We start from the raw sequence: 21605 nt of genomic DNA on the forward strand, positions 1-21605 counted from the left end.
CCGAGTAGCTGGGATTCAGCTGCCCGCCACCACACCCAGCTAATTTTTGTATTTTTGTAGAGACGGGTTTTCGCCATGTTGGCCAGGCTGGTCTTGAACTCCTGACCTCAAATGATTCCCCCGCCTTGGCCTCCCAAAGTGCCAGGATTACAGGTGGGAGCCACTGTGCCTGACCCACACTATCATTTTAAAAGGTCTGTACCCTCACCCTGCAGAACTGTCTCCTTTAGACACCCACATTCCCTGATGGCTCCAGACCCCACCTGACCTGGCCGTGTTCCCTCTGAACTTGCTTGTACCATGCTTGCTCTCCTTCCCTTCATCTGCTCCGGCCACAAGGGACACACCAGAGGGCTCCTGCATTGGGCCTTTGCTTAAGCTGTGCCCTCTACCTGGAAAGCGCTTCCCCCAGACATCAGGTGGCTTCCCACGTGGCCTGCAAGCCTGCTAGCCTCCTGATTCTATTTTTCCCCATAGTACTTCTAACATACTGTATGATTTACTTATTTCTTACCTTATTTGCCAGACTTCTCTTGCTAGAATGCAAACTTCACACGAGAAACAGGTTTTGTCTTTTTTTATTCACTGATGTATCCCAAACACCCACACAGCACAGGACACATAGCGAGCCCTTAATAAGTATTTACTGAATGTCAGTGAATTCATTTACACTTTAGTATAAATAAACATGCATTCTATCCCTGTACCCCAGATAATTTGCCTTCTGTTTTTTCCCTATAATTTCTAGAAGGGGTTGTTTCTCACATCACAGTGCACTTGGGAAAAGCATTTTGGGGCTGTGGGTTTTACAGTCTTGAAATAACACTTAGTAGACTGAAGACCCACTGGGGTGCAAGGACTCAAGGGGAGAGAAGCCCAAAGAACTGCCTCATGCTCCTCAAAATCAGAGGGAGTGGGAGGCAGCGTCCTGGGTTTGACAGAGAGGGAAGGAAGGGATAGCATCTCACCCGTGTTTATTATGTGACCACAGCTGGCTGCTCCAAGGACAGGGAAGAAGAGAGAGGCATGGAGAAACAGACAAGCTACTCACAGGGTTGTAGTTGTATTCACAAGGTGTCTGGTTGCTGCCCGGATTTCCCTTCCTGCCGCTTCTATATATGGCAGGTGGGCCAGAGTTGCTGAGAAGCTAAGAAAACTCAAGCTGCAGGGACCCACACTGCAATGAGGCCCCTTCCGAGGCCCTGGGGGGATTTGATGCTTATGGTCTTGTCAGCTTTAAGAAAATGTGTTATTTGTAGTGATTCTTCCCCGTTATTCTAAACATCCACTTTTTATCCCTAACATTGTATTTGTGAGTTTGTATTTTTTTTTTTTTTTTTTTTTTGAGACAAAGTCTCACTCTTGTACCCCAGGCTGGAGTGCGATGGCGTAATCTCAGCTCACTGCAACCTCCACCTCCTGGGTTCAAGCGATTCTCCTGCCTCAGCCCCCCAACCCCGAATAGCTGGGATTACAGGCGCCCGCCACCATGCCCGGCTAATTTTTGTATTTTTAGTAGAGACAGGGATTCACCATATTGGCCAGGCTGGTCTCAAACTACTGACCTCAGGTGATCCACCCACCTCTGCCTCCCAAAGTGCTGGGATTACAGGAGTGAGCCACTGCACCTGGCCATGTTTTTTTTTAAAAGAAGGGCCCGTAAGTTTTATAAGCTCAGCTCCCACAGAACCTGGATGTCGCAGGGAGGTTGAAGGCTATGGCCCAGGCTCCCCCAGGTGCAATCTGTGTCACTGAAGTCGGCTGCATTGCTGCTTTTCTGAGGGCACCTAATGAGAATTTGATTTTCCTGAGCCAGTGTGGGGTCCTATTTTCTTCCATGCATCTCCACTGAGCCTTAGGGAGCTGGGAAAGGCTACGGAGATGGGGTACTTGTGAGGTTAGAGCACCCTCTGCTGGGAAAGCAGAGGTATAGCCGGGAGTGGCTGCACTGAACCAGGGTTATTAGACGCAGGTCAGAAAGCAGGAGGGGCTTGGACTTAGCTCACTGACAAGCCTCTCTTTTGGTGCATGGGCACATTGGAGCACACACACCCCATCTCTGAAATTCAAATGCGAGTGTGCTGCTGTGCGCATGTGCTCCATTTCCATCCCACCTGGAGGAACACCAACAGGAGTAACTGCAAATCAGTTCTAACACTAATCCCCCTAGGGTTGACAGCAGACTTTAGTTTTAGGGCTGAGTCCTCCACAAAACTGCCTCTGTTTCAGTACCAGCTGCAAGTTGGGTACCTAGACCACCTGCACTTCTGACCAGCCAGGTACAAATGTGAGCATCCCCATTGCTTCCCCAGTTTTGATAATTTGCTGGAATGACTCAAAGCTCACTGAAAGCACGATACTGTGCTTACAAAATCACAGCTTTATTATAAAGATACAGCTTAGGAACAGGCACAGGAAGTGTGACAGAGGGCAAGGTCTGGGAGGGAGCACAGTGCTTCCATGTTTGCTTCCCAAGGAATCAGGGATCGCCAGCCTCTGGCATCTCAATGTGTTCACCAACCAGGGAGTTCCACAGAGCCTCAGTGTGCAGAGTGTTTATTGGGGTTTCATTGCCTAGGCTTGATTGAGTGAACACTGACCACATGACTAAACTCAATCTCCAGCCCCCTCTCTCCTTCCTGGAAGTCTGTTGGCCGAAAGTCCCAACCTCTAATCCTGTGGTCTTTCGGGTGACCAGCCCCTGCCTAAAGTGATCTAGGGGTCCACCCTGAGCCACCTCTTTAGCATAACAAAGATTTCCATCTCTCAGGAAATTCTAAGGGTTTTTGAAGTTCTGTGCCTAGAACCGGGAAGAAGACCAATTATATTCTTTATCATCAAATAACACATCCACACAAGCACAAGAGTCATGTCGCAGGCAGCCTGGACCCCACAGCATTTAGCCAGCCACTCTGTTTCATTCACAGACTCCCTAGGGTGGTGGCAAAACAAGCCAAAGCCCTCTGAGGGTTCCCTGGATGACCTTCCATAAAACGAGCCCCCGGGCCTGGGGCAGCCTCGCCCCAGCTGCCCTTGGGTTCCCTCCCCTCCAGGATGCCTGCTTCCTGAAGAACAGTTCAAGGCCACTGGGCAGGAGCTCGTGTTTAGGGCACAGGCTGGCCTTGCCAATCATTGTGCTATTTTGTTTAAAACAAAACAAAACAAATCCCAAGCCCCCACTTGGCAAAGCAGGCCTGGTCCCGAGGACACCACAGCTGCCACTACAGTCAGACACCAGAGGGCGCAGTTTGTATCGTGAACCTGCAGGCCCGGGACCATGAGTGACACCCTGCACCATTACCACTGCTGCCCTGGGAATTCTCTGTGGCCCTTGGTTCTTCGGTGCCTGCTCCTGTATTTGGAGTGGCTATCTGGGTAGGCATGATCCTATGTCCCAGCTGGGAGGGCAGCTCCCCCCGCCCCCAAAAATGCCAGATGTCTCTGTGTCTCCTGTTCTTTCAGGCCTATGATCCTGCACTGCCCACACCACACCCCCCAGTGCTGCTGGCCCTGGTCTTCCCACCCCACTCTCCAAGACCCTGGACAAATTCTTCTGTTTTTATGGCCCGAGATTGGAACACCCCCCCATGGTATTTCCAACACCCATTAGTTGGGTGTTTCAAAGATAGCTGCTCAGGTTGGCCCCTCTTGTGCTCTGCTGGTCCCACAACTCCCCATAGCTCTCCCTCTTAGCAGTGGAACACCACTGTAACATATATTAGGCACATCCTTATATTAGGCACTTACTGTATGCCAGGCCTTGGGCTTCGTGTTTCATGTGTGTGATTTCATTAAATCTTCACAGCCACGTTCTCTGATGGCCTTCAAGGCCCCACCTGACCTGGCCACATTCCCTTTGAACTCACTCCCACACGCTCTCCTTCTCTCCATCTGCTCCAGCCACAGAGGATACAGCCTATAGAGGAGGTGGTACCACTATCATTTCTGTTTACAGATGAGCAAACTGAGATTCAGAGAGGATAAATGAATTGCTTAGAGTCACAGTGATGGTAATTGGTGAAGCCAAACAGAATTCAAACCCAGGAGTGTCAAATGCCAGAATTCACAGGCTTAATTTTTAACCCCTTCCCAGTTCTAGCACACAGATATCCATAATCCTCTTCTCCCACCCGGCCGCCCCCAGCACAATTTCTGAGCCATGCCGCTGGCGAGGAGAGTGCATCAACCTGCCCTTGAGAATTTGGCCACAACAGAGCACCATCTCAGCCTTTGCCCCCTTCCATTAGCCAGTGCAGCCTGGCAGAGGGGCGGGGAGGCATGGTGGCTAAGACCTCAGGGAGCCACAGCTGTATTGCCAGGGCCTGGATCTTGGCGTTGCTACTTACTGGCTGGGGGACCTTGGGCAAGATGCTTAACTTCTCCACGCCCCCCGTTTCCCCGGCTGCAAAATGGGGATTCTACAGTGCTCACCATGCAGAATCACTGTGAAGATGCGAGGAGTGAGTGCGTGAAGCCGCATTGAGTTGGGTATGGAAGAACAGCAAGCCCAGGGTGCCATCTCCCTGGACTGCAGCCTGACCGCCTTCGGAGGCTGGGCCAGCGCCTCTGAGCCACCTTGGACCTTGACGCACCTCCTGCTCCTGCAAGGCCCCTCTACCTCCGCCTCGTCCTCTATTTGAGCGCTGCAGCCGCTACTGGGGTCCCCCTGCCTGCCAGCCTCCTGACCTGCCAAGCTGACGACGCGCTTGTGCAGTCCTGCCCTCAAGGAGCAGGACTCCTCTCTGCGGTCTGCCCAGCTCCAGGGGGGGCTGACTGGAGGAAGGAAATGAATATTTATGGAGCTCTTCCCAGGTGCCTGATTTTCTTCCTCACAACAAGGGTGCAAGGTGGTCACAATGAGGACACAGAGCCTTGGAGAGGTCTGCCCAGGGGTTGGGCTGCTGGGCCTTTCGAGGCTCAGATTCTAAGTCGGCGTTCCTCAGGGGCAGAAGTTAGGGAGATCAGAGAAACTTACAAAGACCCCAATTTAGGAGAAGGCAAAGCCCAATTCTCCGATGACTTTTGGAGCTGACCTGACACCTAGCGGCCACAAATGGGAATTACTCCACCTTTGGAGGCTCCCTGGGCCGCTGAGGCGGCTGGGATTGGCTACCCATCCCTTGCTTACTTGAGCGTCAAGGGGTGGCCTGGAGGGTTGAGGTGGGGGATGGGGGAGATTTTAACTTCCCTGTAATCTCCATCATTTCGCCAAAGCCACCCAAACAAAAATAAGATTTGATAAGAACATCTTTTCCATTTTATGCAACAAAATTATCTTGAAAAAATGTTTTCATTGATCCATAACCATTACAAATGTATAAACTTGTCCATTACACATTTTGATACTTCATAGCCTCTCCTTCTTGCCCACACATAACTCTCAGGGTTCCACCTGGGCACCAACATTGATTGGACACTCAGTTATAGGCAGGGAACCTGGAGAATTTTATGGATTGTAACAGATTTAAAAGACATGATCCCATCTGGGCATAGTAGCTCATGCCTGTAATCCCAATACTTTGGGAGGCCAAGGCAGGCAGATCACTTGAGGCCAGGAGTTCAAGACCAACCTGGCCAATATGGGGAAACCCTGTCTCCAGTAAAAATACAAAAAAAATAGCTGCTCACGGTCGTGCAAACCTGTAATCCCAGTTACTCGGGAGGATGAGGCATGAGACTCGCTTGAATCTGGAAGGCACAGGTTGCAGTTAGCTGTGTTCATGCCACTGCACTCCAGCCTGGGTGACAAAGCGAGACTCTTTCTCAAAACAAAAAAAAGACTTGATTCCAGACGTCAAGGACTTCACTTTATTTGGGGAGATAGAGCAGATGTCTACAGAGCACCCAATGTTATGGTAGATGTTTCAGTCCATAGACTCCTTATTGCATTTCTTTTTCTTTTCTTTTCTTTCTTTTTTTTTTTTTTTTTTGAGATGGGAGCTTTGCTCTTGTCACCCAGGCTGGAGTGCAATGGCATGATCTCAGCTCACTGCAACCTCTGCCTCCCGGGTTCAAGCGCTTCTCCTGCCTCAGCCTCTTGAGTAGATGAGATTACAGGCGTCCACCACCATGCCCAGCAAATTTTTGTATTTTTAGTAGAGATGGGGTTTCACCATGTTGGCCAGGCTGGTCTCGAACTCCTGACCTCAGGTGATCAGCCTGCCTTGGCCTCCCAAAGTGCTGGATTACAGGTGTGAGTCACTGCACCCCGCCTTTACATTTCTTTATATTCCCTTCATTGTCCTCATTTGGACTCTGAGCTCCTAATCCAACCAGTTGATGGAAATTCCATTTCAGGAACATGCTCAAGGTGGTGCCACTGAGCCTCCATGGTGCTCACTTGTCAGGAGAGGCCCTCTACCTATTGGTCACCAGTCCACACTGATTATTGCTGGGGGTCTTTGGTCCCAGCTCATGGGGTCCCTGCAGAGCTGCGGCTCTGCTGCCCTCATGCTATGTTTGGGGCAGGGGAGCTCTACCAGGTTGAGAGCCCAGACCAAGAGTCAGCCTCCAGGGCACAGCTCAGCTACTTACTTGTTCTGAAGTCCTGCCAGACTTGAAGGCCTCCCTCTCCTCCCGGCAGTGCTGGGGAAGCTCCTCTGAGGGCTGCCGTGGCCCACCCTTCTCACTCTTCTCCTCAGTTCTGTTCTCCCCAGTGAGCTTAGGCTGGTGAAAATGTGCACTAGGAAGGGATGAGTCTTGCTAGAAACTTCTATCCTGGCCCTAAACCTCACAAAGGCTAAGACTTTAATAAGGAAGAGAAAGGGCAGGAATACAGCACATGAGTGGGACATATTATTTCCAATAATGATTCCGCTGCATGTGCAGAGGGGTCTTGGTGTTTACCTCCACCCTTGGTGAAGCCAAGTGAAACACAAGAGATAGTGACTTGGTTCCTAGACCCTTCGCTGGTGCGCCAAAGCATGGGTTACCAAATATCAGCCTTCCCTTGCCCCCTACACTTTCCCTACATTTCATCACTTACCCCAAACAATCACCAGGTGAATGTACTTGTTCATTTCACAGATGTTTATTGAGTATCTACTATGTGCCAAGCACTACATGGGGCTGCAGAGGGGCACAAGAAAGTTCCTGCCTTGCTAATCTACAATGGTGTCTGGTAAGATCAATCAAAACTCCCAAAGGTGCCTGTTCCACCCACTTAACCAGTGAATGCTGTTCTTGGCTATTCCTTTTCTTCCTTCACTAAAATCTTCCTGTCTCCCCAGTTTCTTAATGAATTTAAAGGTGAAATGCAGAATGATAGATTCCTAGAATGGACTGGGAAGGCTTTATTGCAGCTGCTCCGTTTTCAAGGGGAGCCACTGGGACTCCAAGGTCATGTGGCCAGGATGGGATGCCCGCTCTCTTGGTCTCCTGTCCTGGCTCCCTCCTTGTGACCCCACAGCATTTGTTTGCTTCTTAAAGGCCCCTGCCCTCCTTCCCTCAGCATCTGTTAGCCCTACCACTGCCTCCCACCATGGAGGTCTCCCCTGGACTCCATTTCTAATCACTATGACGATTACCTTCACGTTCTGACCTGCTCTCTGAGGCTCTTTCCCTGCTGCCTAGCAACCCCGTCACTTCCCAATTTGTCTGTGCAGCTCTTAACGAGGCTGCATTGACATGTCCCCTGGTGGTCACTAAAAGCAGAAGGTGGCCCCCGTGGTGATGGGCACACCACCAGCAGCCTAGGACGCTCAGAACCAAGCCAGACTTTATTTGCTTGTGCCCAGCCCTGGCCACAGCATCTGTCCATCGAGATTTCTGCCACCTCTTGCTCTCCTTCCTGCCACCATCCGACTTGCCAGGACTCCTCTCGCCGAGACTTCTTTCCAGACCAGACTTATTGCTATGGCTTCATTGTGTTCAACAAACTGGTACGAAAGGTAAGGGAAACATGCTGAGCACCCATACAGCCTCATGGCTGATGGGCAAGAATGTTAAGATAGGCTCAAATCCAAAGGAGACCATTTGTAAACCCATCTCTGTCCTTAGAGGTCATGCTGTTAACCATTATATCTCCCCCACTATACATGTGTGCATGTGTGTGTGTGCACACACACACACACACACTTATGATAAGTACATGGGAAAGGCATGCAAATGTGCACTTAAGACCATTTGCAAGAGCCCTTTGGGGAGGCAGAGTGAACTATGGAGGGAGATAAAAATGGACCTTCATTTTTTTCCCTTGCTATTCTTCTGGGGGTTTAGTTTTTTTTTTTTTTTTTTTTTGAGATGGAGTCTCACTCTGTTACCCAGGCTGTAGTGCAATGGCGCAACAGCTTACTGCAACCTCTGCCTTCCAGGTTCAAGCAATTCTCCTGCCTCAGCCTCCTCAGTAGCTGGGATTACAGGTGTTCACCACCACACCCAGCTAATTTTTGTATGTTTAGTAGAGGTGGGGTTTCACCATCTTGGCCAGGCTGGTCTTGAACTCCTGACCTCAGGTGATCAGCCTGCCTCGGCCTCCCAAAGTGCTGGGATTATAGGCGTGAGCCACCGCGCCCAGCCGGGTTTAGAATTTTTACAATGAGATATTATTTGTAACGTAAAACAACAATGAAAAGGATCATGCAACCATAAAAATTAAAACTCTGCTCCTCAATCACAGCCGATAAAGTGGCAGTGTGTGATCTGAAGGGCAATTTGAAGCGACCCCAAGGGCTCCCTGCTCGGGTGCTGAGACTCAGGGACCCAGACCCCAGTTCTGTCTCTCGAAGGCCATGTGACCTTGCCTGCAAACCTGGAGACTTTGCTGGACGTGAAACCTGGTCTGGAGCCTCTGAAATGGGCACTTGCCATCAGCTTCCCCAGGAACAAGAGGTGCCACTTTAGGTAGGGGGCAGGTGAGGGGGCACAGGGCAGGCTGCTGAGCAGCACAGGAGTGAGAGGCCCAGTGGTAGCAGGGCGGGCCTGAGCCACCTTTGGGGCCCTCTTGCTGGATGCCAGTGTCACTACTGAGTGACGTCCCCTGTGCTGGTCGCTGTGTGCATTTCTCCCACTCACTCCTTACAGGCCCCTCCCAGGTGCCACAGTTATCTCCCCGTTTTAAAGGGAGAGGAGATCCGCACACAGCTGCAGCCTTGTTCCGCAGAGCAGGGCTTGCAGCTGGGTCAGGCTGCCTTTCTTGTCTGCATTGTGGTTTCTCCACACGACGACTCTGAGTGGAGCAAAGGAAAGAGGTACTGGGAGAAGGCGCGTGGGGCAGGGCTGGATGGGAGGCCTTGTCCCACAGAAGCTCTTAAGAACACAGTCCAGCCACAGGGCCACCGAGACAGATGGGAGCCCAGCTGCAGACCCAGGCTTGGCAGGGACAACTGTGTCCTGCGCCTGGGCTGGGCGGTCTAGCACAGCGAGAGGCAGAACAGGTGTGGTCCCCTCAGGCCTGGAGTCTCGGCCAGAGTTGTCCTTCCCAGCTGTGAGAACTTGGCTGCTTTTCTTTTCTTTTTTGAGACAGGGGCTCACTTTGTTGTCCAGACTGGAGTGCAGTGATGCAGTCTCAGCTCACTGTACCCTCTGCCTCCTGAGCTCAAGTCATCCCCCCACTTCAGCCTCCCAAGTAGCTGGGACTTCAGGCATGCACTGCCATGTTCAGCTAATGTGCTTTTTTGGTTTTTAGTGGAGATAGGGGTCTCGCTCTCTTGCCCAGGCTTATCTCGACCTCCTGGGCTCAAGTGATCCTCCTGTTTCAGCCTCCCAAAGTGCTGGGATTATAGGCATGGGCTACTGCACCCGGTGAACTTGGCTTCATTGCTGCACGTCTCTAGAGCTCTGTTTCATCACTTGCTAAGTGGGGTGATGGCAGCATTGCCATGGGGCACCATGAGGCTGAGAGCGTGCCTGTTAGGCAAGTGGAGAGGCCAGGCATGTGGTAGGGACTCATTGTGGGTTGCTTACAGGCGTCACCAGCACCATGGACCTGTCCTCTCTCTTCAAGGACTTTGGCCTAAGATACAACATCCCTCACTTGCCAAGCCACGGCAGAGTGCAGGGACTGTAGTCCCTAACACACCGTTAGCGTTTGGTGCTTGTGTGCCTCCGCCCTCTGTCTAGGGCTCTGTCTCGCCCGAAACATTGCCGCCTCCCGCCTGAGCAACACTTCCTCTTTGGGCTGCAGGGGTGCCTGGTACACACCCCTATGTCTCCTCTCACCTCATCAGGGCCTAAAAATCTGCTCCCTTGCCTGTTGTCTTCCTGGGCTGTGAATGTGGGCTCCGGCTCCTCCCGCTGGCGTCCCTAGCATCTGGCCCAGCAGCCAGCAGCGACTGATTGGGCTCAAGTTTCGTTAAACAAGTGAATTGGGGATGAGAAGGAGGGTAGACAGCGGGGCCTGGCCTTGGCATGCAGGGAATAGGCGGGTGGGTGAAGACCCAAGTAACAAAGTGTAGACAGGGCAGCCGGGGGGAGCTCACATCAGCCTAGCCAGGGCCCTTTGCAGAGAACGGGGAGCGTCGTGGGGCCTGGGCTGACCTGAAGTTCACCATGCCTGTCTTCTCATCGAGCTTCTTTATCACCTCCCTGACCTGGTACTGGTTCAGAGGGACCTTGGTTTGCTGAGGAGGTGGATGGAACATGTGCAGTTAATAGAACTCTATTCACCCCTCCCTACGAATGCCCCCCTCCCCACACTACTACACACACACACCTTCCACACACACACACCCCACACACAATGCCTCACTCCTCCTGGGACTGTGGAGGGCAACTGATTGAGAGCTCAGGGGAAAACTTATTCCACAGCATGGAGGGGCTGGAAAAAGCTCCCTGCCCACGGGTCATTGTCTAGACTCCAAAGGGCCTCCCCTTTCTGGGGGCAATAAGGGAGGAGGAGATCAGAGTCAGGTGGAGCGAGTGGCTAGGGAAGGGGACAGGACTCTCCTTTGCATCCTGTGAAGTTCATTCTTACTTCCTGCCGCTGAGTCCCGACCAGCCTCTTCGCCCCCGGCCTGAGCACTGGGCACCGGACACCGACTGCCTTATCTGTCCCTGCCTGGGCCCCGGGAACTTCTCCTCTGGAGTCCTTTTCCTGCAGGGCCCAGGTCTCTCCTGGGATGCTCTGATGATAGACCCCTTCAAGTATGCATTACAGGGGGCTTTCAGCACCTTTGTTACATGGGGAGTGAGAGGAATGTGGGATTTCAGAAAAATGATATGGCCCAAGGTGGAAATGCTGGGACTTTGGGATGTGGTCTCCTCTCTCACTCCCTTTGTTATCTGCCCAGTAGTGAAATGCAATGGGGGGAAAAACCTCAAGATAGAAGATGTGTCTCTGGGTGGCATCTCGGGTCCCCAGTGGCATCAAGCCATAGCACAGGAATGACTTCAGCAGGGGTTGAGGGAGGTCTTCGGTTCCCTCTGGGTTGAGATAAATGAGGGGAGTGTCCCATAGCCCATCCCAGGAAGCTCTAGGAAGTGCTCACAAGCTCTTTTGCTCCTTCTCCTCCTCTCCCCTCTCTCTGACACACAAACATACACAACAAACTCACTCACACTCAGCCTGTGGCCACTAGGACCCAGCACACCTCTATCATCACTTTCTGGAACTCGTCCACAGACATCTTCATTGTCCCGGTAGGGTTCAAGCTCTTGAAGAAGTCCATGACCGTGATTTTGTGCTGGTCTGCATAGTTCTGAGAGAAGCAGAAGAGACCAGGAGCAAACACTTGGCCTTCTAACAGTGATTGCAGGTCCCCTCACCTCCCACAAAAGGGTGGCCCATGCTTCCAGGCCTAGCACGGCTGAGAGGGGCAGAAGGCCAAAGTGAGGAGCCTGAGTCTTCCACATGTTGGCCGTTCCCTAAGACCAAGACCCGAGTGCAGACCCACCAGGCCTGGCAAGGGTGCATGCCGGGATGGCTCCTGTGTGCTTGCCAGGCTTCCAGGAACCCCTTGGCACGGCACAGACGCTCCCTCCATTCCAAAGATGGAAGGACTGGAGTCAAGGCTGTTCAGCCGTCGCAGTGCCAACGAGATGGGGCATGATCATTATCTACACATGTGATCTGTTAACACTGGTATGGACGGTGTGCTGTGGATGGTGGGTGGATGTTCAGAGATCAAAAGGTTAAACCACAACTGTATGATGTGATGGTTTGGCTCTATGAATTCCTAGGATTCTCACAGTTTCACGTCAATGCTCACATGGAAACATACTTTGTTAGAGTATTTTTAAAAGGATATTTCATTTTTTTCATTTAAAAAATATAGTCATCCCTTGATATCTGCAAGGGATAGGTTCCAGGACCACCTCAGATACCAAAATCCACCAATATGAAAAGGCAGTCCTCCATATCCGTGGGTTTCTCATTCCTCAAATCCTGTATTTTGGATCCATATTTGCATATGCAGAACCCATGGGTACGAAGGACTGACTGTATTTATTGAAAAAAAATCCAAATATGTAAAAGTGGATGAAATGGCACAGTTCAAACCCGTGTTGTTCAAGGGTCAAGTGTATTATTACTCACGTTGCAAGGCAATTTTAGATTAGCAGAAGAAAATTTTAAATATCACCCATAAATCTAACACCACCACACGGAGGTCATATCTTGGTGTGGACCCTTTTATCTTTTTAGCTATCTATCTGACATCAATCTGTCTAACTTCTATCTATCTGTATAACATTATCATCTATCTATCTATCTATCTATCTATCTATCTATCTATCTATCTATCTATCTCTATCTAATGTCTCATCTTTCTACTAAACCTACTGTTTTACAGAACCCACTGTTCACATGTGAACACCTTTTCAATGACATTATAATATTCTTTTCTTTTTTTTTTGAAACAGAGTCTCACTCTGTCGCACAGGCTGGAGTGCAGTGGCACAATCTTGGCTCACTGCAGCCTCCGCCTCCCAGCCTCCCAGGTTCAAGCAATTCTCCTGCCTCAGCCTCCCGAGTAGCTGGAATTACAGGCATGCGCCACCATGCACAGCCTATTTTTATATTTTTAGTAGAGATGGGGGTTTCACCATGTTGGTCAGGCTGGTCTTGAACTTCTGACCTCAAGTGATCCTCCCACCCTGGCCTCCCAAAGTGCTGGGATTACAGGCATGAGCTACCGCACCCAGTCTTACAATATTACAATATTCTTTTAGGTCCTTTTTAAGCATTTTTTTTCTCTTCCCCACTGTGACCCCCGCGTCCCCCCGGCCACTCTCCCCTTCCCCTCACTCTCAGAAACTCAGACAGGGTCCTGCTGTATCCATAGCTATTTCTGGCAACGTCCTGCTCACGAAGCATTTCCTCAGGGCTCAGCCCTGGGGCCCTTGCTCTTTGTTCCCCACACTTCCCCTTCCGAAGTGCACGGCCTCCCACCCTTCCGGAGTGCCTCCCGAAGCTACATTTCCAGTTTTCCATCCTCCACGGCTGCTGACACCCCACCGGCACTTCAGTCAACACATCCGAAGTGCCCCTCATCCCCTGAATCCTGCGCACTGCTGCTGAGCGCTGTGGCAGATGCCGTGGGTGAGCCCGCAGCACCCACTGCTGTGTCTTCACAGCAGGCTTCTCATCCATGCAGAGGCTGGAAAGCGGAAAGCGACATTCCCCAAGCCCCCTTGCAGCTGGGGGTCAGAATGGATGGCCTTTGCCAAGCACCTGCCTGAGATGTAAGTGTGAGGCTTGTGTCTGATTTGAGAGAGGCAGGTGGTGGGCAGCGGCTGTGGTTGCTTCCTGACTGGGCAGGGCATTCTGCAGTCATGCAGCTTCTTGATGATAGCAGAAGGAGCAACCTCTTGGCAACCCAGTTGGGGTGCTTTGAGAGCCATTTCTGGAATCTAACAAGGGTCTGTTTGTTCAGCCCTCCTGACATATCTATGGTCTCTCTCCTGTTTACTCTTAACCTAGTTGGAGTAAATTCTGTGGCCAGCAACTAAGAACCTTGCCCAGCTACTTTGGTAGGTGCTACTACTAAGACCCCACACAGCCCTGCCCTGGAGGAGTTCACAGGATTGCAATGAAAGGGTGAAGCCGAGGGCTTCAGGAACACAAATGGTGTTCGCCCTTGACCAGGGAATCCAAGGAGTGTTTCCCTAGGAAGTGACATTGTGTAGAGACCTGAGAATGGGTAGGAATGAGCGAGACACAGAGGGCAAGAAGAAGAGTGTTCCAGGTAGAAGGACCTGCCCAGCCCGTACACAGGCCTGCAGTGAAGGGAGGGCTGATGCAAAGAGGATCCGGAAGCGCCCCAGTGGGGCTGGTCTGTGGAGAGACAGGAAGGGCCAGGTGGCAGGCACTTTCCCCATCTGCACTTCCCTGCCTCTGGCAATCTTTCCTTCAGTCCCTTGGGCTTGAAATCTTGGGTTATCTTTGGGTTTCTCTTATCATCACAGGCCTTCCTATCCCAACACACACACACACACACACACACACACACACTCACATGCATGCAATACACAACCCCACATACCCAACCACTCGCCAAGTCCTGGAGATGTTTCCATAATGATAGCTCCTACATCTGCCCTTCAATTCCATTGTTATTCTCAGCCACGCTGTCATGCTACATCCAGAGTGCTACAATAGTGTGGTCATATGGTTTCCTACTTTTTTTTTTTAACCCTCTTCAATTCACTCCCCATTGCCAGAACCCCTCAATCCTGCTGGATTTGCATCACATCCACTGCCCAACAGCTCTCACTGGCTCCCTGTTCCCGATGGAATCAAAGCCAAACTCGGAGCCTAAAATCTGAGGGCTGCCACTTGCAGCCCAGCCTCCCTTGCCAACTTTGCCTCTTGGGCTCCTCTATGAACCTGCAGTCATGTGTTAGTGTCCCTTGAACATGCTGCATGCATTTCCACCTCGGCACCTTTGCTGGCGGGAGCCTCTTGCCGGAACACTCCCACCCTCTGTGGCTCACCTCAGTCTTTGACATTCTTCAGGGCCCTTACCCGATCCCATCTCTTCCAGGAAATCATCCTTTTCTGGTTGCCCAATCCTACATTGATCTCTTATTTGGATTTCGACTACATTTTCTGCTTCTGTCACTTTTTAATTGTGTATCATATGACCCCCCCTTTTTTTTTTTTTTTTTCTGAGACAGAGTCTCGCTCTGCCGCCCAGGCTGGAGTGCAGTGGCATAATCTCAGCTCACTGCAGCCTCCACCTCCCAGGTTCAAGCGATTCTTGTGCCTCAGCTTCCCAAGTAGTTGGGATTATAGGCACCTGCCACCACGCCTGGCTAATTTTTGTATTTTTAGTAGAGACGGGGTTTCGCCATGTTGGCCAGGCTGGTCTCAAACTCCTGACCTCAAGTGATCCACCTGCTTCTGCTTCCCAAAGTGCAGGGATGACAGGCAGGAGCCACTGCGCCTGGCCATATGAAAGTTTCTATGATCTGTGGGTCATCACTGTATCCATCCCATCTTTCCAACCAGATTGTCGGTCCCCTGAGGGGAAGGGCTATGTTTGACTCTGCATGTCTTGCTTGGTCTCCAAGATTCTTTTTGTGTGCATCTTTAAAACAGGAGGCGGGGCCTCCACTTTGCATCAGACAGCTCCATTCCTGTTCACTGGAGCACCCTGCTCCCCTTGCAAAACAGGTTTGCCCTTGGTTCTCTCTGAAGTCATCTTACTCGTACAAATACTTGACACCACTTTGCCTTCTAGAATTTTTCACATAGCAATTTTCATGTGGGAGCTCTTTTATTTAGTTCTGGAAACTGAGGCACAGAGCAGACCCATCAGGGGCAGGAAGCAGCCCAGGGACACACCCTGCAGAACGTGCATTGGCAGAGCGCCATGCCCATGCCTGCTCCCCTGATAGTAACCGCTCTGCGGCCAGCAGCAGGCTCCTCGCCCCCACCGCAGGGTAAGAGGCCTGCCATGGAAACACCAGAGCAGGGGCTGGGCAGTGGTCTGTGAGACGATGGGACTGGAGGAGCAATAACATCCCTTTAGGTGCTAATATTCTCTGGTTTTGTATTTCCACTGTTACATCTGCCTCCTGTGATTGCCAGAGCTAATCTAAGAAAAGATGAGTCGGAGGCAAGTTACCATTAGAAACAAAGGACTGAAGCGTCTCTCTTTGGCTGAAGCTGCCAGATAGCCATCCGGACCACAGGGATGTCTTGACCTCCTTACCAGCAGTTGGAAAGAAACTGTGTCTATAATAAGCGGGTGCTTGTTCTATAGCAGGCAACCTTCTAAGCACTTCATGCATTTTACATAATTTGATTTTCCAAGCAATCCTACTGGGTGGCTACTGTTGTGCCCATTCTACAGGTGAAGAGACTGTGACCCAGAGAGCTTTAGTAACTTGCCCTTGGTCATACGCTAGCAGGTGGAGGAGCCCGGGTGGGAGAATCCATCCTGTCCACCTGTCCCCTTCAGCTAGATCTCAGCTCTTCCTTTCCTCTGGGGATGAGGAAGCACTGCTGAGGGATCCAGTAACCATAGAGAATATTCATTCCATATATGCAGTCCAAGGGACTGAGATATTCCTTATCAGAGAGGGCTGTACAGACACTGTGGGGGAGGGAAAGTCTGGAAACTGATGTGGAGCCATTAGCCACCTTTCCCCAGGGCTCCCTGGAGGCCCTGAGAGGAAGGCAGGAGCTCACCTGGATCAGTTTCATGGGGTTTGTCAACAAAAAGATGGTTTTCTTGGCAGAGAGGCCTTGTACTGCCTTGAACACCACATCCAGCTGCGGGTGAACGGCATACACTCCATCCAACGTTTTCATGAACTGCTCGGACACCAGCACGTTCTGTGGCAGGGAGAGAGGGGACCCATGATGATGAGGGCACTGCCATCGTGACTGCTCAACCAGTGCACCCTACCCCTTCCACCCGAGCCAAAGTCAGGAAGTTTTGTCTCTTTCAGTTTGTTCTCAGTGCTGCTCCCGGACTGGGATAGTTCGGGTATTTTGGAGCTTGTAAATTGACTTGTAAGTTTCCTGTGTAATTTTGATGGGATGTTTTTGTTGAGTGCTGGTGGCTTGTCACCTGCTGCCAGCTCAGTTCTGCTCTCAGATGGCATCTGCATCTGACAGATGAGATACGGCTATGGAGTGGCAAGACGGTTCTTAAAGCCCTGAAATGTCCATGTCTGCCTGAGTGTTGTTCGTCAGAGAAAGTGCCCTGGAAGAGGATCCCTGATTCCAATAAGTGACCAGGGACGAACTGGAAACTTCCCCTTCTGGAAGTGCCCTTGGAGCTGGTTTGTAGGACACAGGAGAAAATGCGTCCTGTGAAATAGTGTTTGATCAAACCTGGGCTCCACCAGTTTGGTCAACCTGCTTCATTCCTCAGATGTGGCTTGGAGTACATTTCCCCCTTCCAAAGAATTAAACCCCTGCTTAAGGGCAGAAGGCTTTGTAGAGATTCTAGAGAAAGTTCTAGGAGCATCTACAAAAGAGGAATTTCCATACTGTTCAAAGTTATGGCGGCATTGTTGACAAAGGGGAAGGAGAAGGCTAATTCAGGCTGGGCATGATGTCTCAAGTCTGTAATCCCAGCACTTTGGGAGGCTGCGGTGGGTGGATCACTTGAGGTCGGGAGTTTGAGACCAGCCTGGCCAACATGGTGAAACCCCATCTCTACTAAAAATACAAAAAGTTAGCCTGGCATGTTGGCATACCCCTGTAGTCCCAGATACTCCGGAGGCTGAGGCACAGAATTGCTTGAACCCAGGAGGCAGAGGTGAGCCAAGATCGTGTCATTGCACTCCAGCCTGGGCAACAGAGTGAGACTCTCTGTTTCAATTTCCTTATATGTAGAACAGGAAAATGAGGAAAAGTACTTGTTGTGGGTTGACTTTTGCCCCCTCCCAGTAAAAGATGTTGGAGTTCTAGCCCCCAGGACCCATGGATGTGAATTTGTTTGGAAATAGGGTCTTTGCAGATGGTCAAGTTAAAATGAGGCAATTAGAGTGGGTGCTAATCTAATATGACTCTGTCCTTATATAAAGGGGACATTTGGATTCAGAGACAGGGAGAATGCCATGTGAAGCAGAAGGTAGAGATGGGAGTGATGCTTCTACAAGCTGAGGAACACCAAAGCATGACAGGAACCACCAGAAGCCAGGGGAGAGGTCGGGAACAGATTCTCCCTCACAGCCCTAAGAAGGAATCAGGCCTGCTGACACCTTACTCTTGGACTTCCAGCCTCTAGAACTGTGAGACAATACATGTCTGTTGTTTAAGCCACCCAGTGTGTGGTACTTCACAGCAGCCTTAGGAAATTAATACAGTATTCGATCTACCTTCTAAAGTAGGATAAAAATGAGTGGCATATACAAAATCACTTCGGGAAAAAAAGAGTATAAAATGGTAGACAAGTATAGGCTATTATCATATGCCACCCATACGCTGATTCAGGCAAGAGTTCCCAGCAGGATCTGAAGTCACCTCCTGGAGCTTTCCTCCTTTATCAAGAGATATTCACCCAAAAATACTGCTCTGAGTCTAACAGGCCAACTCATGAAATGAAACTAAAGTATGTGTTTTAATACCCAGGTTCTACAAATTTTGTGATTCTGGAAACATTCTGGGACCCAGGGCCACTCCATCAGAAAAGCTGATGTTAAAGAATTATGTTTTGGAGTCCTCCTGCCTTTTTTTTTTTTTTTTTTGGCATTTCCTTATCTCTACTCTCAGGTTTTCATAGCCCTAGTTTCTAGCATCTGGTAAATTATTTCTCACTATGATGTTACTGACTAAATAGCTACGCTTCCTAAAAGGATCCCTGGAGAGGGTAGAGTTGTAACAAAAGAAGTGACCCTTTCATGGAGCACTTGTGTGAGGGCCTGTGAGGGATAGAGCTGTTGGCTCCGGCCAACACAGAGTATAGAGTGGACAGGGTCACTGGCTTGTGCCCAGACACAAGCAACTACCATTTGATCACTTACAGAAATATCAAGCTCTTCCATCCTGGATTTGGGGTTCCTCTTGATAGCCAGGATAAGTAAAATAGCCCCATCCATACTTATGGGATTCAGGAAAAGCTACAGAGGGAGAATCAAGACAAGAGGAGGCTGAGATGGGAGGATGAGGCTGGCCCAGAGCACAGTTGCTACATCTCATCAAATCACAACCTCTGTCTCATACCCAGACTTCTCTGTAAGTAATTATCTCCTTGTCCGTCTGTTTGTTTATCCATCTGTCTGCCTATCTCACTGCTCATCCATCCATCCATCCATCCACCCACCCACCATCTGTCCATCTTACTGCTCATCCATCCAACCATCTATCTATCCATTCATCCACTTATCTACTCATCCATCTTACTGCTCATCCATCTGCCCATCCATCCATCCATCCATTCATCCAACCACCAACTTATCCATCTCACTGCTCTCCCCTCTGTGCATCCATCCACCCACCCACTCATCTGTCCATCTCACTGCTTATCCACCCAACCATCTATCTATCTATTCATTCACCTGTCCATCTCCTCATTCATCCATCTCTCATCCATCCATCCATCCATCCATCCATCCATCCCTCCATCCATCCACTCACTTATCCAACTCACTGCTCATCCATCCATCCATCCACCCACAGATCTGTCCATCCAACTGCTCATTTATCCAACCATCTATCTATCCAACCATCTATCGATCCATCCATCCATTCATCTACCTGTGCATCTACTCATCCATCCACCTGTCATTCATCCATCCATCTAGCCATCCATCCATCCAGCCAGCCAGCCATCTGTTCATCTCACTGCTCATCCATCCATCCATCCATCCACCCATCCATCCATCCACCCAGCACATATTAATTAGAGGCTTGCCATATGCCAGCTACTGGACTAAGCACTGAGGGACACATAGGCAGACATGGCAAGGTTTCTGCCCTTGGGTAGCTTAACACTGTAACTGGGGGAGAAAGGCAAACAAGCCAATAGCATCAGAAGTGTTATGACAGCAGTGACAGAGGTACACCTGGGTACTGCAGGAGCAAGGAAAGGAGCATGCAGCATAGAGGAGGGGACCATGGAGCTAAGCCTTGCAGGACGAATGAGGATTGGTGAGGTCTGAGGAATGGGGGCAAAACCAGAGGAGGAAACAAGATTCACCAAAGAAGTAAAGAGTAGGCAAGCGCAAAGGCATAGGGGTGTGAAACAGCACGAGATGTTTGTGAGCAGAAGCAGAGAGAATGAGGCCACAGAGCTGGGATGGACCACATCATGGAGAACCATATAGGCTTGGAGAAGGAACAAGGACATTATCTCAGTGGCGCTAGGAGCTGCTGAAGCATGGATAGAAGTTAACGGATGGGACTCTGGAGCCTGGTGGCTTTGCTTACCAGCTGCCTGGTGTTTCATTAATTCCCTGATCGCTTTGTACTTGTCACCTATGGCTGCTCTGAGGACTTACCATACCAATTCAGGCAAAGCATTAAAATGAGTGCCTGGTAAGCAGTATGCTGTCAATGAACAGTAGTTCTTATTATTGAAGGCTTTCAGCTAAGTGGCTTCATCATGAGGCAGCCAAAACTCCTACTGAGCACCTAGTATATGTCAGCTGTGTCCCAGGCTCTGATATACTCCTATAAGAAAATGCAGGCCTGGGGCCCAGGCCTCATGGAGCTCAGCATCTAGAATCCTTTGCTGGACTCACTTCCTAATGGGAATTCCTTATTTCTCCAAGTTTAGGGGAAATGGGCACCAGGGCTGGATGTGGAGACCCATAGATAATTCCTGTGGCAAAGTTGATGTGGTTTCCATGGTGGCCAAACTAAGAGTTTTGTCTTAAACTTTTCTCTTTTACTTCTAAAACATTTTAGAAAATTGAAATATATTCATTACATATGGTCACTGTGGAAAAATGAGAAAAGCAGCAAAAATGGTTTAAACCATGTATACCCACAAAACAGCAAAGCCCCCTATTGCCATTTTGCTGAGGCAACTGCTTAGTCTTTTAAAATTCAGTTTCTCAGACTGTCCCTGGCTTCCTCAGCCAATGGGGCTGAGCCACCCACAGCCTGGGTCAGTCTCTGTCTGAGTTATGCCTGGCCCCGCTCCACCCCAGCTGGGACTCCCAGATCTACTGGTCACTAGATGGCCAATCTGTTTGGTCTGTAGTCACTGTGCTCCTGCCTGTCAGAATCTGGCTTCCTCCTGTCCTCTTAGCAGCTCCTCATGGTTGTCCTCTCAGATGGCATCCCCTTCCTCCCTGTTTCCTTACTGTTTTTTTTGCTTCAGGACCCTGACATCTGTGGTCTCCCCAGTCACCCTCACATATTGAGGGAGTTGGTTGCCACGGAAAACCAGGTAGAGCAGGCTTCTCTCTGCCTCCTGCTACTTGTGTGGCATAAGCAAGTCACACAACCTCAGTTTTCTCATCTGACAAGTGGAGCTAACAGAGCCCACATTACCAGGTGAGGCTATGAGTAGTGAGAGCTGGCTCTTGGCAGGAGCCCCAGAAAGGGAGATGATTAATAGAAGTCCTCACCTTCCATTTATTTTCCAACCACTCAATAGCATCTATATTATAAATTAGCATCTACAAGTAAATTAATTTAAAATGAAATATGTATTCATTAATTCATTCATTTGATGAATATTCACTGGGCTTCTACTATGTGCCCAACACTATGCTAGGTATGAGGGACTAGGCATAAGGAGTTTAATGATAGGAAAACC

General features: G+C 50.1%; 1 protein-coding gene across 1 annotated transcript in view; it reads right to left on the bottom strand.

The window, feature by feature from the left end:
• Positions 1–7852: 7852 nt before the first annotated feature.
• The window catches only part of LRRC74A (leucine rich repeat containing 74A), a 42015-nt gene continuing 28262 nt past the window's right edge, over positions 7853–21605 (bottom strand). The window contains 5 exon segments of the mRNA XM_023184605.1: positions 7853–7877; positions 10477–10559; positions 11529–11636; positions 16574–16720; positions 18862–18957. Of these exon segments, the coding sequence (XP_023040373.1) occupies positions 7853–7877; positions 10477–10559; positions 11529–11636; positions 16574–16720; positions 18862–18957 (459 nt within the window).

This window comes from Piliocolobus tephrosceles, chromosome 6 (assembly GCF_002776525.5).
Source record: "Piliocolobus tephrosceles isolate RC106 chromosome 6, ASM277652v3, whole genome shotgun sequence".
Lineage (NCBI taxonomy): Eukaryota > Metazoa > Chordata > Mammalia > Primates > Cercopithecidae > Piliocolobus > Piliocolobus tephrosceles.